Below are 18,882 nucleotides of genomic sequence, written 5' to 3'. Positions count from 1 at the left end.
TGAATAGGTAAACATGAAAACCAGTTGATGCAATTGTTGATGAATAGAAAAATACAAAAAAATTAATTGCAGGATCGTAAATTTTTACTTTGGCTTGGAGTTCCACCTCATCGAGCCAACGAATCCAAACCTCATGAGTTCTGCAGAATTTTGTCAGAATTTGCCTTAGAATATAGAACAACTAGGGAACGGGTATTGCAACAAATAGAAAAGAAAGCAAATCATAGGGAACGCAACAAAACAAAAGAGGAAAAATGATCACTCAAGTAATTATCATACCTTTATTTACCAAAATACCAAAAATATCAATGCACTAAAAAATGATCAATCTTTCACCAGGTACCTGGTAAATTCCATTCCAAGGAAGATCGTGCTGATGCAGAACTTAGACAATTATTAGGAACAGAATCTGATATAGACTGCAAACGGTACTGTAACTACTGGTGGTACTTTGACGTGGAGACGTAGAAGGCAGGATGCCGTTAAAATTCAGAGGTAAATAAGAATAAAGGAATATATTCCAATGAAACCTCCAGTTCCAAAAATTATATTTTTTAATTTTTTGCCAGAGATGAAAGTTTCACCGATGTGACGATGAAATCCTCGAGTCCTTGGTCAAGACAGCAACTCAAGGACCAGCAAGAGGTCACCAACATAGTTCAGGAGGTCCAAGAGAGAGAAAAAGGACTAGGCATGCCGATAGAAAATCATGTAAGTAAAATAAATTTACCTAAATATTATAATTCAAACTGGATGATGTCACTACATTATACATGAATTTTATAATTTATTGTTATCATCAGTTGCAATATTTATATCAATTGTATTGTTGAATAGTGAAAAGATCCCGTACCAGAGAAGGATTTCCGATTGGAACAGAAATTGAACCATAAATTTAATGATTTTCGACAAGACTATCACTTAAGCTTCAGGTTGAAAAATGTTTTATTAAGCTTGATTTTTGCGTCGTTTGTGATAATGCAGCATGTTAATAATATTAACCCTTTCCACTCGGATGCCTTTCATATTAATCTCGAAATTAGCGAGAGGAAAGGGTTAAATTAATAATTATGAATTTGTTTAAAAGCATGGAAGTATTAACGTGTTAACCTTGTGCAAATCTTCGAATTAAGAACATCTGATGTTTCTCTTAATAAAAATTTAAAATGTGTGTGTATATAACTGTCTTTCATATACAAGATTGGCCATGGAATAATAAAAATTTAGAAGAAAAATAATAAGAGTTAATTCAAAGGAATAGATGTCCTGCAAAGTTGCTGAAATCCTTGTTTTATCTTTTTGACTCCTGCTTGAACTCTGTATATCACCTCTTTTAAAAATCCGCTTTTTTCATAGAAATCTTTATGGAAAAAAAATACCATAGGCTAGATGTAGAAAACAAAGTCATCCTGAATCTTGTACTTTTGAGCAAAATTTCCACAAATTCTCAAATTAATTCATGGCTCCCTCTGTATGTGAATTCATTTAAGATTCTTACTGCTTCTTTGTATGTTAATTGTTTATAAATTCAACGTTTTCTTCATCAATTAATTTAATAAATTATTTTACAGTGCGCAGAACTCTGAAAAATGGACTATCGGAAGAAGAAAAGAAACACCTGGCTGCATACATCAAAGGATACTGATAATAAAAAGTGATACTACAAAAAAATCTAGTTAAAATTTTGACTACCAGAGACTGTAATGAATTAAATTAATTCTATAACTAACAATCAGTCTTTTAATCGATGGGAAATTATATTTTATTGGAGCCGAAAACAATCTGAGATTGCATAATTTTGCTATGCATCCTGAAGTCTTTTTATATAATATTTATTAAAATAAGATTTATTATTCTTTAATATATATTAAATATAAATACAACAAACACGTATACGCTGAGGTATGGTGCATTATTTATTTTGTAAGTAACTTTTGCCATAATTAGTTTTGCATTACCGTGATTTTAATTATCACTAAAGTTGCTGTTTCATATATAAACATTTTGGTCTTCTAAAATATACCTGCGATTTTGGCCTAAACAAATGTTTCGTATCAATTTATATGTGATTGCAACTTTATGTAGATTATATTTGTGATAGATACCGTTATTTGAGTTTTTGTATAAAAATATATTTATAGTAATGCGTTTTTGCTGCAATTTTAGTTTTAGGAATGAGTTTGATTTGCGACTCACAGATTTCTAAATAAATAAATAGAAAATCCGACTTAATTTCAAATTATTGCAATTAAATGAAATTTTTAGACATAATTAAAAATACATTGACTGTTGATATTATTTGAACTACAATACTCGCCAGTATGTTATATCTTAATACATTTATAACATGTATAGTATTATATATATTATTTGTCAATGATGCTTCATTTATGTATATTAAAATAATTATCAATAAAAAATTATTTACGTTAGAAGATTATTGAAATTTGCAGACCCTGTATAAAGAGTCTCAAATATTATCATTGAAATTTATTTACTAATAATTTCTGATACTAAATTACCTAATGATTATTATATGCAAGTAGACTGATTATTTGTTAAATTGATACTAACTCCTTTTAATTCAATAATTTATATTTTGCTTTTCTTGTATACTTAGGTTCTATAGAAGGTTCGAGCAGCCTGATAACAAGCAGCAACGACATCCTTTTTCACTTGGCCATATAAATAGCAAATGTTTCCAAGTAAAATTTTACTCGGCATCAATAAAAAATTATCATTATTGGTAATAATAAAAATTCATCACATAGATATGGTACAACCACATGGGTACCGTAAAAAAACGACATAAGTAGTCTGTAAAGTATTAAAAATAACTACGTATACAATCAGGTATTAAACTGTAATTTTGTTTGTGCATTTACCTTGTTAATGTTGTCGGTCAATTTTATAAAGTGATCTCGAATGTTATCTAAGATAATCAGTTTTTTACAGATTTGTTTTCTACAAAAAGCCACATTCTTGCTCAAGTCTTGTACGTGTTTTATATTATAGAAAAATACATTTCTTGTTTGGTAATTACCGCACTGGTAGGTACAATATTTGACGCCATACTTATGAAAGATTATTAAGAACAAATAAAAATATATTTAATTTACCTTGGCATCTGGTAAGTTCCTGGCTTTGAAGAAACTAAATCTTAATTGATAATCCAAAATATGGTGCCGCCGTGAATAGAAATAATCAGATCCTCGGAACCCCTGTTAAATCTTGAACACAGGAAACTATACGAAAACACTATTGCTCTTATAAAAAGGAAATTATAAATAAAACTCACTGAATCACTAAATAACGAAGCTAATAAAAAAATTACGCAACGTAAAGTTGATTACTGAAACTAACAGGTCGAAGCCGAAAGGTCGACTGACCTCAAATGAAAGCAAGGATCACATGGTTTTTTGGAAGGAAAGAGACGGGTATCCAGGATTAGAAAGAAATAGTTCTATTGACATATTGCAAAACCGAGATGGCGACAATATTAATATCGATACCTGTACATTTCTTTATTTTCGTATCTCAACAGCAATCAGAACCTTACGTCCTGTGAGCTATTGAGCTGAAACTTTTCCTTACTTAGTATTTTTAGGTGGTAACCCAATGGTTAATCCATCCATGTTTGATGATTTTTGTTATTAGAATTAATCTAATAGGGCTGACTTTTTATTGGTGCCTGGGTGGGGGCTATTTCTCCTTGAAAACATATTGCTTATCACCAATCGTTATCACTGCTGCCTGACAACAGGCTGCTCGAAGTAGATATCGAACCCGGGACCTCTGAATCAAGTCCCTTCGTTCTTAACCGCGCACCTACGGGCGAGCCCTGATACCTGTACATGTAAGAATATTCATTAAGGTGTCACCATAATGTTTCAGAGTTCTCGGCATCCAGAAGTCAGATCGCAGTTTTATACATAACAAGTTAGAAATTATATTGCAAACTTTGGTTGATATGCAGTCAGGCGTTTTAGGTAAAAAACCAAACCTAGGAAACACATAAATGTTAAAAAAAAAATTATATTTCAACTGCATATTTGTGATTTGGTATAATAATATATGAGTGAAGTTGCATTTTATGTGTAAAACGCCTGATCGCATAGCAAATATATGGCATTTTGACAGTTTTAATACCATTTTGTATGAGGAGCAATACGTAATATTAGTCTATTTTACGGCAGAATCGGCTCCTAAATTTGAATGCTTGTAGCGAGATTTTTCCAAATCTGCTTCAAAATCTATGCCAGTGTTGTCTACATAAATTTTCTTGACTGAATCTGAAAGTAAAAAGTTATTCACAGTGAATAGTTAATACATTTTGAATGACTGTAAGTAGTTTACTGATTACTCTAAATAGTTTTGTTAATAAAATATCCTTTAATCCAAAGTTATTCATACAGCCACACCAAGAATACTATGCACTAAAATTTTGTTTCGTAAATATTTTTTATTGATGTTTTAAATAATGTTTAGTTTTCTCCGTCCAATGTACCTTGGTAGACATCAGCTGAAAATTTGGTATAGCATATTTAAATACAAATATATATTTTTTATGTCAGAAGTAGAAGAAAACTCACTAATTCTGGGAAGATCACACATCACTAGTTTTCTTAAGAAACAATGGTATATCGTCGGATTTCCTCAATTGTCGAGCAAAAAGTAATGCATTTTTTAATTTTATTCACATAGTCATAAATTTGAATGCAAATACAAACTCCTAAATAATCATGTAGTTACAAGCAGCATTAAAAATAATGTAAAAAAATTACTTATTTGTAAAACTGCTATTAAAAATAGATTTAAAATATAATACTCACCGCATAGTAAATAAATAAATATATTTGGGTGGTCCTTAATATGGATGTTCTCGAAATTCTTGCTCTCAGGGTTTCAAATGCTTCCAAATTCATAAAAACAATGCTGTGACAGTTTTAGCTTTTAATATTATCTTTAAGATAGTCCGCACTCCAACCAAGGTTTTTTGGTTCTTTTTCCTAAGAAAATACTGATTTTATGAAATATATCAAATTTTTGTTGTATTTTGTTTATTTATTATCAAAATAAGCAGCAAATACCATGTTATTCTCGAAATTTTAATTCACTTGTCGCTAAGTTATAAAACAAATAGAATTTTACCTATGTTATTTCCATAGAAACTTTGGTTGGAGTGCGGACTATCTTAAAGTTAATTTTAACAGCTAAAACTTTCATAATTTTTTTTTTATCAATTTGGTAGCAATTGAGCACCTGGGAGCAAGGAAATTCGAAAACCATTCTAATCTATATATTATTTTTAAAAAATAATATAATATATAGATTAGAATCTGTAAGCCAATCAACAACCGCGTTGCAGTAAAAGATTTATAATTTTTTTACCTTTTTATATTACAATATAACAACCTATGGTTACAATTAGTATCCTAATGTATATTAATTTATAATACAAAATAATTTGAGTAAACGCAGTTTTCAAACAAACTTAAAAAATTTTAAAATGATTGAAAAAGGCATTACATATAAAAATTAATTTTGTTTAAATATATTGCATCTGGTAAAAATCTTAGAACTAAACATTTATACATTTTCACAATGCTGCTGTAACAAAAAAAAAAAATCTTTTTATAAATATTGAAGTAATAAGTAAATCTATATATTATATATAAAAAATTGCGTATAAAATTTACTTTAGTTACATTCCGCCATTCTTATAACATCTATGTCATATTCACAAAAAGGCTGTTTTACATTTAATATACATTATATATATTTTTTCATTTTTCATTTTTCTTAAAAAACGAACTAGTACAATTGCCGAAATTGAAATAAATTAGATAATTTTATCTAAATGCTCGCAAATGGAATCTTAATGGAATGATATGTATGTTTAAGATATGAGATTAATACTCGTTTAGAGGTAAAAATCAAGACTATCAGGTCTTCAAACAGATTTTAATTATTTGTGTAAAATATAATGCAAAATTATCATTATCACGTTCGATCTCCATTACTTTCTCAAATAAAATAGACAATTTAATTAGAACAAAATAATCTTATAAATTAACTTTATAACTCATCGTGCTTTGGACCACTGAATTCTTCATGGGATATCACACCATTTTTATCTTTGTCTTCGTGTTGGAAAATTTCTTCTACCAATTTGTCATGATCCTTTAACATATTGGCAATTTCATCAGAACTTGCTCCTTCGGCTGTTACCATTTGTTTCTTCAAATATTCACTGACCTAAGAAAGAAATAGATATGTATATATATATTGGATAATAAGAAAATATTTAGAATCTTGCGGTTTGTAAATTAAATGTTCTAAAAAAATAATAAATCTACCATCACATCATGGTTAATCACTGATTGACAAAAGGTATGTTGATGTCAATATTGAAAAAAATATATTGAGCCTGAAATGAATATGAATTAATGAAGATATATAATCACATGTATGACTAAGAGAAATTGTAATCATGATGAATTGATGAAATTAAAAATCATATCTATAGGTTTATCCATAACAAAATATTTCCTTTACTATTTCGTACCTCTTCCCTTGTCAACTGGTTGTTTTTATCAGTGTCAATTTCTTTGAAGACATTTGTAGTTGGTGGTGAGTCGCCAATGTTGATCAATTCAACATCGAAATGAAGAGTAGCTCCTCCTGGAATTACGTTACCAGCTCCTCTATCTCCATAACCAAGATTTGGAGGGATGACCAACTTACGGCGTTCACCTTGATGAAAATAATCACATTAATAATGAATTATTTGCTTATATTGCAAAAGCAATTGAATTTCGAATATATATCACTTTTAATTTTTTTATTATATTAATTTCTTACCAACACACATGTTGACTAAACCTTGATCCCATCCTTTAATAACCTGTCCAGAGCCCAATTGGAAAGTGAAAGGCTGGTCTCGGTCAAAACTGAAATTAAAGAGAAAAATATATAATGATTTCATTTTCATTCAATATTTTATTCAAATTTGATAAAAATCCCTATAATTCAGAAGCAAAAATATTTTTTTCCAAAGCATCACTTCTCAGTTAGTTGTTACTTTATACAAATTACAATTGCCAGATTAATTTCTTGTAAATTTATGCTTGTAATTAGTGCCTGCATCATTAAATTTAATGACAATTTGCTTTTGCATAAATCATTTCTCTAATAAACACTTTATGCTTTCATGTAATAATTAATCATGTATATTCAAAGCAATATTACTTATATTATATTGCCTATGCCATATTTAAAAAAATTCAATACCACAAAACTTAAGAGAAACTGAAAATTGAACGAATCTTAACATATTCCTGATCTGCAAAAAACTGAACTACATAAATCTTAATTGTTCTGGAACTTTTTTAAGATATTCTTAATATTTGTTATTTATAAGTTATAATGCGTAGTTTCTATAAATCTTCGAAGTTATTAAAATGGAAACTATTTTTTAGGCAAGACAGATATTACAGCTGTTCAAAGATTGAGATTATATCGCCAGCGAAAAAGTAAAAAAAATACAACCAGTCAATGAATGTATAATATTAATTACATGAAGTTCTTCAAACACAATTACAACTAACGCCTAAACAATATTTGTTTAGGCGTTGTTTAACAAAATCACTGTGAAAGAATATTATAGAATTTATTAATCATCAATTACTTCATTTCTCTAATGAATTACAATGGCAAACCGCTCATGTCATATTTGAAGTAAAACTTTAATTACATTATTATTGTTAAATAATATATATATTTTTAATGCCATTATAAATATATAATTTATAATTTATCAATATATTACTGTGTAGAATAGTTGACAATAATACTTGTGTGCGTCATGAGTGTTACCATATTACTAATAAACATTATTCAAAAATTGTTATTTTATTATTATTTATTTTTAACTTAAATGCCATCTCGTACAATAGCAAAAAAGTTTTACGCGTGTGAACCTTACGCGCACTTTTTTTTTTAAATTTGTTGTTATGTCACTAGAACTTTAAATATATATTGAAATGACACTCAAGTTAATAATTAACTTTAAGTTTTTTTTTGAAAACATCTGGTATTTAGAGACTCAAAGATCTTTTTTATGTATATTTAATTTCACAGTCCGATGAGTCGAATAAAACAGTAATTTTTATACATTTTACAAATTAACTGTTAAATATCGAGCCAATAAATATGAAAAGAATATGCAGTAAACGGTATTCATTGTTATTAGAATGTATTAACAAGTTGTGCCTCAGTAGTATTCAGAAACCGTTTATTAAACCCGTTACAAGAAAGTACGCATTTCATGCATATGAATTTGTTTTCACGATAAAAACAACGTAAACTTATTTTTAACATTTAATCATTCATTTGAAAAAAAAATCGACTAGAAATAACACTTTAAACCTAAAGATTTACAAAAGTGATAAAAAATATTTTTTGTTTAAATTTTAATTAACATTTAAAATAAATTAATCCGCATGATTAAGAAGAATTATTACACCAATTACATTTATCATCTATTTTAAACTTACTTTCAATTATAAATCAAGTAGGAAGAGTTATTTATGAGATTGTATGATATAAATAGTAAGCAATTGTTTATAAGACATTGTGTGAATGTGAAATAATTGTATTATTGTAAACTTTCTAGATTTATCCGCATGCGAAAAGATTACTTTGTTGATATAATTGAATTAAAGTGCTAGACAATTTAATTTACAGAATATTAAAAAATTAATTATCCATCAAAACGTTCTTAAGCAGCTAAACACTGTTGCAAGTATCTGAACACATTCCGATTTATTTAAACATACTCATAAGTACTTAAACGTTTTTTATAAATTCAATATTATATAACAATCAGAGTTATTGACAGAACACAAGTTAAAAGACTAAATTGCATATAAAAAACTAATCACAGAAATAAAGAAAAATGAATTACAAGATTACTTAAACTTATGAATTTTCATGTATCCAAATACATTCCCAAATTTCTAAACACATTCGTAAACATCTTGATACATTGGTCAGTACCTACTTGACCAAAGGATAAAGTACCTCGTAAGTACATAAACACAAACCCAAGTACCGAATCATACACCTATGTACCTTATAGTGAAAATAACTAAACACATTCCTAAGTGCCTAAACACATTCCTAAGTGCCTAAACGCATTCCTAAGTAACTAAACACATTCCTAAGTACCTAAGCACAGTCATAAGTACCTAAGAACATACTCGTACCTATAACTTAAAAATACTCATTTCAGAAAAAAAACTTATCATCATCTCAAACTTTAATGAATTTTTAAAATTAAACTATTTGTCGTAAGGCCGTAATATTTCAGTAAGTTCTATAAGACCATGATATATAGCGTCAAAAAAAGTTAAAAAGTTAAAAAGTTAAGCTTAAATGTGGACGAAAAGTTTAACACTTTTTTCCAAATTACGAGGAAACGGTTCGGCCGATCGTCACACAAATATGACAAACGATAATCCTCATCCGTCGATTTAATCCTCAAACGATAGCCCCAAATTCGATTTATGTTTACGTACACACACACACATACTTTTTCCAAATTTGGTCTCATTCGATTCAGAATGGCTTGAAACGTCGAGAAAACATCAAATTCTCCTTCGGGAAGTTAATAATTTAATAAATTTCTGATTCGGTTTAAGGAAATTTATATTATAGAATATTTAAAATTTTCAAAAACTCTATATAAAAAAAAGTAGTATTACATAGATAAATTTTATCACATAAAATATTCACGTTGACTATTTTTGTTTCTAAACTCTATTTCTAAATACATCTATTTCTGGTAAGATATCTTGAGCAACTTTCTGATCTCATGAATTAATAAAACATAAGATTCTAACTAATTCATACGCATCAGCTAACACGAGCCAATAAATTCATACAAAACCGAAATTTACTATCGACCCAAATCGAACTTTTGGCTTTTTAAGGAAACATTCTTGAGGGTTTTATATCTTGTAACCCTAACTCTCTGAAAATAAAAAAACATCCCTACACCTGGGGGGTTGCTTGCGCCATTCGCACGTCCGCGTTTAAATTCGCAATGAGCAATGTGAACGTAAGTATAAAGTCGACGCTGGTTAAAGGTTCGACACCCCAAAAAGAGGAAGATACATTTAGATGTAGTTTGAATTTGAACACTGAGGGTTTATAGTATAAAAATTACTGCAAATAGTAAAGATCTACGATTTCATTTGCGTAAAATAGGGCACGATCGCGTGAAAAGTGTTCTGTATAACAAATATGTATTTTTCTTCTATAGATCAATATTTGACTGTACCTTTTTTTAAATTGTTGATATGAATCCCGTATGCTCGGTGCATTAAACAAAACGTTAAAGTGAAAGTTGCAAACTTTCCCCGCGCAAAAGCTACGAGCGAAATGACAATAATGTACCTGATAAGGTCATACAAGTCCAAGAATTGGAATCGATCGAATATCGTATAAATACTAATATAGCTACTACATATCACTATTAGAAGTTTGTTTTTTAAATAATAAAAATAATGTGTTTATATATGTGATACGCACTTGGGGCCTTATGATATGCCTTGAGGAACGCCCACTTCGATATTTCGGAAACTAGATTCCTGCGAGTATTTGTTAATATTCAAATTTATGAGAGAGTAAATAATTTATGAGGCTGTAGTATTTTCTATAATTATTATATATAATTTTCAGTTATTGCTTGCAATATAAAATAATTTTATAGTGATGACTATTCATAATTAAAATACGTTTTATCTATCTATTACTATTTTATTATATGCATTGTGTATTTCATTTTAAATCATTTTGATGGACGTGACGTGTAAATATATTAATAAAATGAAATTGCAGGCGATTAAAACTGAAAATAAAAAATACTTTCTACAAATTATTGTTGCAGGAAATTTATATTCTTGAAATGAAATTGTTTATGAAAACAATACGGAAACGAATCAACTGAGATAATAGTTCCATTATCATGCAACTCGGATTGTATGTTGTATTCTAATAATGCGCCGGTGATAATAACAATTATATCGCGATAATTTCGATATCAATGCAATTATCTAATGTGAATAAACGGCGAATCATTTGTTGTAGTTAATCGAGAAATTGGATAATTGATTATTGAAAATCTAAAAAATGTACATATATGATTAATCTCTTATTGAACCAATTCTTAGATTAAATTTGTACAAAATGTATATTGATGAAGTTTAAATATATTCGAGGGACTCTTTCATTTAAATTCACAGTAAATACTAGGTGCACTAAGAAGTAAGTTCGTGTTTCTTTATTGAAATTAGATGTAATACCTAACAAGTCTTGTTGTGTACTTATTTACTGGCTCACTATTTTCTTCATATGGTTGCAAATCTGACTAGGTACTTCCTAATGTGTTCAAGTGTTTACGCATATGTTTAGGTATTTCAGGATGTGTTTAGGAACATACGAATTTGTTTAGATCTATAGGAATGTTTTAAGGTACTACGGAAGATATTTTAGTTCAAACATTTAATATTACAAAAATCTCTCTCAGTAGGTAAAAATGTTACCAAGTATTTCTCAGCCAACATACTTAGTTTGAAGATAACTATGGAAATTGACAAAATCTAGAAGGCAATAGAATAAAGTTGATCATGATATCATAATGCATAAAGACGATCAACTCTTACAGGCCTACTCTTAGTGATCTTAATCAAATAATTATCCAGTTTCGAATTAAAAACCTACAATTATCACTACAATGTTTGTACGAGATAATTTGCGAATAGTTTAGCGTATTCCACCATACACTTGAATCATGTATGCGTTCTGCCTTTCTCTTTGCTTTCTTTGGGATCTTTCTCCATGACATATCTCTCATAATTGCCAACTCATGCACGAAGCCAAAAAAAAAGAACACTGGGTCAGATTTATGCCAGTTCAATGATGGGAATAAAATTAATTAGGTTATTGTATCAAAAAAGATAGTATTAGGTATGGTATTTGCTTGTATCAGTATGTTTCTTTAAAAATTTAAGAATCTTTTCTTTGCGCCTCTAAAGACATTTCACGTAGTCCATAAAGTATATGTAACAAGAATAAACCCACAAGCAGCTATATAAGAGCTAGATACATATGTTTACTAGAAATATATATATATATATATATATATATATATTTATATATATATATATATATATATATATATATATATATATATATATGTAGTGAAGTCACGAACTAAACGCTGTCATAAAATTGGATACTCTAGGTTACGTGACGTTTACATTGATACACAATATATGCAACCCTCCCAAACATCCAGAAGGGATGTATATTTTAAACAGAACCCATAAAAATTTAGGGTATTTATAAAGCCTTGAATTGGGCTTGTAAAATTTTATAGAATATTTAGACTACTGTAACATTTGTGCAAATATTTGAAGTGTTATTTCGTAATAAACTGGTATCTGTATGCATTGGTAAATGTTCTAGAAAAGAAGAATTTATAAGAAAAATATCTTAATAAAGTATTAGCCCAAAAAATTTCAATAAATGATGAGTTACTTATGGATTCTATTATTTATAAGAATGTAATCTTATAAGTTTTAATATTATTTTGTAAAATTTAAAATTTATATAAATTAGACCAATGTGATTATTTTTAATTTTTTTTTAATCAAATTGATTTAAATTTTTTTATGAATTTTATAAATTTTACCAATGTATTAAATTTATTAATATTATAGTAATATTGTAATATTTATATGAATTCTAGCAGTTTTATAAATTTTACCAATTTATTGATTATAGCAATTTGATTAATTTTCTGAATGTTCCTGGATTTATGACAATTGTTAATATTGGTTATATATTGGTATTTTATTGGTTAACCAATTTTATAAATTTTACCAATTTATTAAATTTATTAATATAGTAAAGTTCACAAACTATGAATTCTACCAATTTTATATATTTTAATAATTTATTAGATTATACATAATATAAGTTTTACTGATTTACAACAATCGTTAATTTTATTAATTTAGAAAATTTACAAATTCGGAATTTTATTGGTCAATCCAATTTAATAAATTTTTTCAATTTTAGGAATTTCACCAGTTAATAAAATTTATGAATTTCCTAACATTGATACAATTTTCAAACTTTAAGCATTTTTCGGATTATAATAATTTTAATAATTTTCCTATTCAAACTACTTTAATAAATCTCATCAATTTTATGAATTGATAAAATATTTATTAAATAAGTTTGATTATTAATTTTGCCGTTAATGTAATTTTGTAAAATCAACAAATTTAATGAATTTCAGAAATATTATGAAGTTTTATAATTTTCATAATTATACAAATTCAATAAATAAATCAAAATTATGAAATTTATTAATATTGTGAATTTTACCAACTTCATTATTTATTATTATACATAATATGCTTGTATGTTATTCAAAACCAAAACTAGTGGTGCAAAAAATTGTATCCAAACGTACACACATATACATTACACACGCATACACATTTTGATCTAATCGTAAGGCATGCGAAAATACTCAGAAACCTTTGAAACGTAAAGGCATGCAAAAATTTTCATTTTCGATTTTTTTATCCTATTTTTATTATCCTGGCCCAACGGAAAGTTGATAATTCAATTACATTTATGAAGTATATAAATAAAATTACAAAATGAAGAAATAAAATATTTCATTTTAAAGAATTAATTGTTTATATTATTGATTCTTTCAGTATTATTATTATTATGTAATGTATATGTAATATATTTATTATTATGGATTTTTTTTATTTCATTGGTAAATTTGATTACTTAATTAAATTAATTAATTGACTTTACATAAAATGATACAGTCAAAACGATATTAAAAATATATGGAATATATAAATAAAATTACAGCATGCACACTTCAAATGCAACATTCAATCACAATGCATTATGATAAATGCAATGCTAACAATAAACAATCTAAAACTATAGTAAAATGATATAAAACTAATGTGTCTAATTAAACTTGTATTAAAGTTATGTACCAGATTTGCATGTGCACATACATGCACGAATGCAATTTTCGTAAGAAAGTTGTTGTAGAGTGCAGTTATATATTTTGTTGTAGGTCATAATAAATTTCATTGCCATGAATATGTTTCGCCGGCTCAATATCCCTAGGTGCGCGTACGCCTCGCAATTTTATGGGATTTCTTGCAGTTTTTTTAAGGAACGAGCTAACTACAGACACGAACTTGTAAAATAAAATTTAAGCAGAATAGGAAATAAAAATTCTACATAATAGATAAATAGATAAATAATAATAATATTAATTAAGCAGAATGCCATTATTGTCGACAGTATGGACATAAACAGTATTACTGTCATAATAGCAGATCCCTATATAAAACTGTAGCAATAAACCATTAGATCCCTTAAATTAAATTTCATAAATATATGGTTACAGATTCAAATACATAATATATATATATATATATATATATATATATATATGTATATATTATATAATAATGTGTGTGTGTGTAGTTTGCTTAAGGCAGTTGTCTATTATTTTTACACCCCTTATCTCATATTTTTCAAACCAATTATTTCACCTGTCTTAATATCATTTATTTACAATTCTTCTTAGTCTTCGGTTACATTAAAAGTACAACCGAACATTTTCCAAACTCAAACATCAAGGAAAACTGTGTGTTTATTCTATGAAGTGCCCTAAGTTTAATAAGCATTAAAACGCAATTATGTATTCAGGCGGAAAATAATTTAGTTTTAATCCCCCCTTTGGTATAAGATAAATATAGAACCGCGGTATTAATTAATAATTTCACGATAACTGAACTCACCTGATCAATTGATTAAATATTTTGAAATGTATTTATAATATTTGGTAAAAATGGAGAACGTGATAACTAGAGTAAATATTAGATAACTCTGAGATGGTAAATATTGTTTAACTTCCCAAAGTGGGTCTAAATTAATTTTTATCTATTTTGTTATTATAAAAAACTCTGGTCTAAATAATTTTTGGTTGATATGTTCTTCATATAAAATCAATGAGCATAATTTTCTTCATATCTTTGCTTATTTAGTATCGGAAGACTCAAAATCTTTTTTGAGCAAGAAAAAAACTTATGTGTGAAAAAGGGTTTGTACAATATCAATCTTTAACGTCCAAAATGAAAAACGTGAATTTACGAGCTTACAATTATAGAAAAAATAGTACTAATGGATTCGAGTCGATAATTTTATGTTTTTTGACGCTTCAAATTCAAAAAATCTAAATCAATTTGCAGAAAGTTGCACAAAAAATTGACCAAAATTTGATAAAATTTGAAATTTTTAAAACGGTTCGAAAGACAACAAATGGGAATCGTGCTAGTCTGTTTTTGGTAAAGATCAGCGAAGATTCTGTAAACTTTTTTTGATGATTTCGAATATACTGTAATTTTTGAATGATGACAGAGATCATGGTCTTTACGAACATCCTAAAATATTATAGGCCTACAAAAAGTGGTTCAAACATAAAAATGAGTTGAAGATTCTGTTATTTTGTTTTTGAAGCTTTTGATGAAACTTTTAATAATTATGGTCTCATTATGGTTCGAATATAAAAATGAATGAAAGATTGGAAAAAAAGAAGAAGAATTTAGAAAATTTATGCTAAATGTTGCTAAATCTAAATTGTTATTATAATAAGTCCATTATTTACACATTCACGCAGCTCTTCTTTTAAGGTAAATTGCAAATTACACCTAGTTAGAATGTTGTATGCGTTCTAGAGATTGTTTCAAAATATAGAGTACTTATTTACTAGTTTCGTACTGTTCATTTATTTCTGGACCAAGAAGTACTTTACTCTGAAACTAAGTTTTTCTTCATGAACGATGAATCCTGTCTCGCATAACTAACGCGGCCGTTTAAATTTTCAGCGCGTAATTAATTTTCCTAATCGCTTTTCTCGGAAATATTTCGCTATTTTCCAGCTGTTTAAATTCCCCGATCTGTAAGAAACAGCAGCTTCTTCCCTTACTTAGCAATTTTCCCCGATTTTTCTTCGAGAAGCTTAAAGATTCGAGCCGGCGTGAAAATTCTACGCGTTCGCAGCGAGGAGATGTACATTCGTAAAATATTTCAACCGCGAAAAGTTTTAAATAAATAATCACAATTGAAATGAAATATGACAAGAAGATGCAAAACATTTCAAATCTTTGTACAGGTGGAAGAAGATGTCAGGAGAAGTGTGACAGCGCGGTTGGTAGTAGTTCTAATTTTACCAGGATAATAAATGTATGAAACTAAGGATTCAATTGCTAAAATTCACACTTTAGCCACTTTGTTATTTGCTTATTTATTACCGAAATATTTAAATTTCGGTTTAATGAACAAACTGGTGTGTGAAAAAGAGTTTACAGTAAATCAATTCTACACCTTTGATCTCCAAATTTCAAAACATAAAGATATTAGTTTACGATTAGGTAATGAATAACACACTGAACTAAATCCTAATAAAGATATTAAATAAATATTTTTTGTGTAAGTACATATATGCATTTTAGTTCATTTTGACTTCAAATCAACCAATACCATAAATCTGGTAGGTTTTACTTTTTACATATTTTTTTTTAGTCCAGAAAATAGTATGCGGTAGGAAAATTCCAATTTTTCAATAATTTATATTTTAAGCGAAGTTTTCTTACCAAATGTTGATATTTCATCCTTGAGATATTTTTAACCTTGTTTTACCAGAAATGGAATATCTTTATCAATTTTTAAGTCTAGAAGTCAATTTCTATTATGACCTTTCAAATTCTTCAAAAGTTCACCAATTTGACCTACCGAATTTTTTTGACAAATTCTAACATTCGATTCCTTAATCGCATAAAATGCCATTGTGCATTTTACTATAATTTTATAACCTAGAAAATAGAAACACAGCAAATTTTACACGTTTCTTAAACAAACATAAGTTTTTTTTCATTTTCATTCAAACTGAATTTTCTCGACATTTCATCCCTTAAGTGTATTACTGATAATTCGTCCCTTAAGTGTATTTACTTGCCGTGTGATATCAAGTTCTCAAAATTATTTAAGTAGAAAAGTTACATACTTTATTTATGTACTATTAATAAATCATGGCAAAAATTTCATTTATGTAACCCAGTTATCCTATCCTTTCTAAATTTTGTTCCGGGTGTTTCTTGATCAAAATATTTTGAATTTTATTTTAAAACTGCAAAATTTACGAATAGTTTGGATATTACTCTAATAATTTTTCTTCCATCATCCCTTAAGTTTATTTTTACCTCTCGTGACACCACCGAGTGATTTGTATATTTCAAAAAATAGCGGATCTCAGGACTTAGCGCGCCGTTATGAAAAATGATGTGCGCGATCGTAAATAACAACACCGCCGAAAACTTAACAGACTCTCACCTGAGAAAAGTAAGACTTATAACACCAGCCCTTATTATTTACAAGCGTTGCGAATATTTTATGGCAAATTTTATTGGCGGCTTTGTGTGCGACTACGCCGTTTTGGCCAGAGAAGAAAGGTGATATTGTGAATACTAAATCTAGAACTTGATGCTATTGCCCTTTGTTGTATTTTGATTATTAGTAGTCCATGGTAATAAATAGTAGTCTGCCCGAAGGCAGGTCCATGGTATGAGAGCACCACAAAATCTATGGTTTTCTTCGCCTCCCTTGTTTATTATTACCCTTACCGTTTTATTACTATCAATTAATGACCATTAATCATTCATATTCGCTTTTATGAATTTTTCTTACCAAACTTCTGCTTTCGTGCTTCCTGGTCCTGTACTTCGGCTTTCAGTTCTCTATAATAAACCATCTGCATTCTTCTTATTCACAATCCTTCAGTCTTTCTATTTTGTCTTCGATAACGTCGTGTAGAAGGCGCTCTTTTTGCAGAATGGGTTCGATCCAGTTTCCTTTTCGTTTCAGGATCGTGCTCAGTAGAGTCCTTTCTTCGCCCACTTTTTTTAGGACATCTACATTTGTTATCTTGTCAGTCCACTTTATCTTGTCTTTTCGCCTTCAGCACCACATTTCAATACTCTCCAGATCACATTTGAGAGTATCACATTTTATTTATCACTTTTATTTGTTTATAATAACAATTAAAGTCTGCTTTCATGTGAGGGCCTGTTAGACATCCAGTATCCTACATTTTCCATCATCATTTCAGCCTTTTTTCCATCAATGACATTCTGCAGAAGGCACTCTGGTACCAAGAAGAGTCCCTTTTCACAATCCTAGAGTCGTCTACTCTAAACTTTTTACAGTAGGAGAAGTAGGGGCTTGTTGTGACACTTTTTTAATTGATATATATTGAGATCCTCTGATTATATTTATAAGAAATAAAAAAAAATAATTGGTTATCTTTTAGGTGTATTTTACCATCTTCATTCTTCCAGCACTTCAATTTGAAACTCTCAAGTTAGTTTTTGTTGGCTTTTTTCAGAATCTCCAAATAGGGCATTTTATAAGTTAGTTCCTCAGCTTCAAAAGTATTCTCTTCTTCAAAGGTAGATTTGGCTCTTGCGATTTTTATCCTAATCTCTCTTGTAATGTAGAACTTATTATTTACGAGTTTTATTTATTTGGTTCATTTCTGTATAATAATCTTAGACATAGGCCTTGTTTTTCTCTTATTTTTGGACCACAACCAGAACTTTATACTTTTGTGACCTGTTGCGATGATAGTTCTTTTCAGCGATGCTTTTTTAGAAGATAACCCAGTGGTGGGTCTATCTACAATTGATATATTTTATTATTAGAATT

The 18,882-nt window shown here is 28.3% G+C and overlaps 1 protein-coding gene and 1 long non-coding RNA gene across 2 annotated transcripts; one reads left to right on the top strand and one right to left on the bottom strand.

The window, feature by feature from the left end:
• Positions 1–592: 592 nt before the first annotated feature.
• LOC113364033 lies at positions 593–1,894 on the top strand. The gene is made up of 3 exons (XR_003366009.1): positions 593–711; positions 838–932; positions 1,572–1,894. It is a non-coding gene; the product is annotated as an uncharacterized LOC113364033 (long non-coding RNA).
• Positions 1,895–5,997: 4,103 nt separating this feature from the next.
• On the bottom strand, positions 5,998–6,988 carry LOC113380448 (peptidyl-prolyl cis-trans isomerase FKBP14-like). Its single transcript, XM_026619690.1, has 3 exons — positions 6,865–6,988; positions 6,569–6,756; positions 5,998–6,258 (listed from the first exon to the last, which is right to left on the bottom strand). Exons 1-3 carry the CDS (start codon positions 6,986–6,988, stop codon positions 6,079–6,081), a joined length of 492 nt encoding a protein of 163 aa, XP_026475475.1. The 3' UTR covers positions 5,998–6,078.
• Between the last annotated feature and the right edge of the window lie 11,894 nt (positions 6,989–18,882).

The sequence above is a fragment of the Ctenocephalides felis genome, unplaced genomic scaffold (genome assembly GCF_003426905.1).
Source record: "Ctenocephalides felis isolate EL2017-DRISC unplaced genomic scaffold, ASM342690v1 CF-g0.4_SCAFFOLD_00845, whole genome shotgun sequence".
NCBI classification, from domain to species: Eukaryota; Metazoa; Arthropoda; class Insecta; order Siphonaptera; family Pulicidae; genus Ctenocephalides; species Ctenocephalides felis.
The sequence above is the reverse complement of the archived record's forward strand: the minus strand, read 5'-3'. Positions and strand labels throughout refer to the sequence as shown.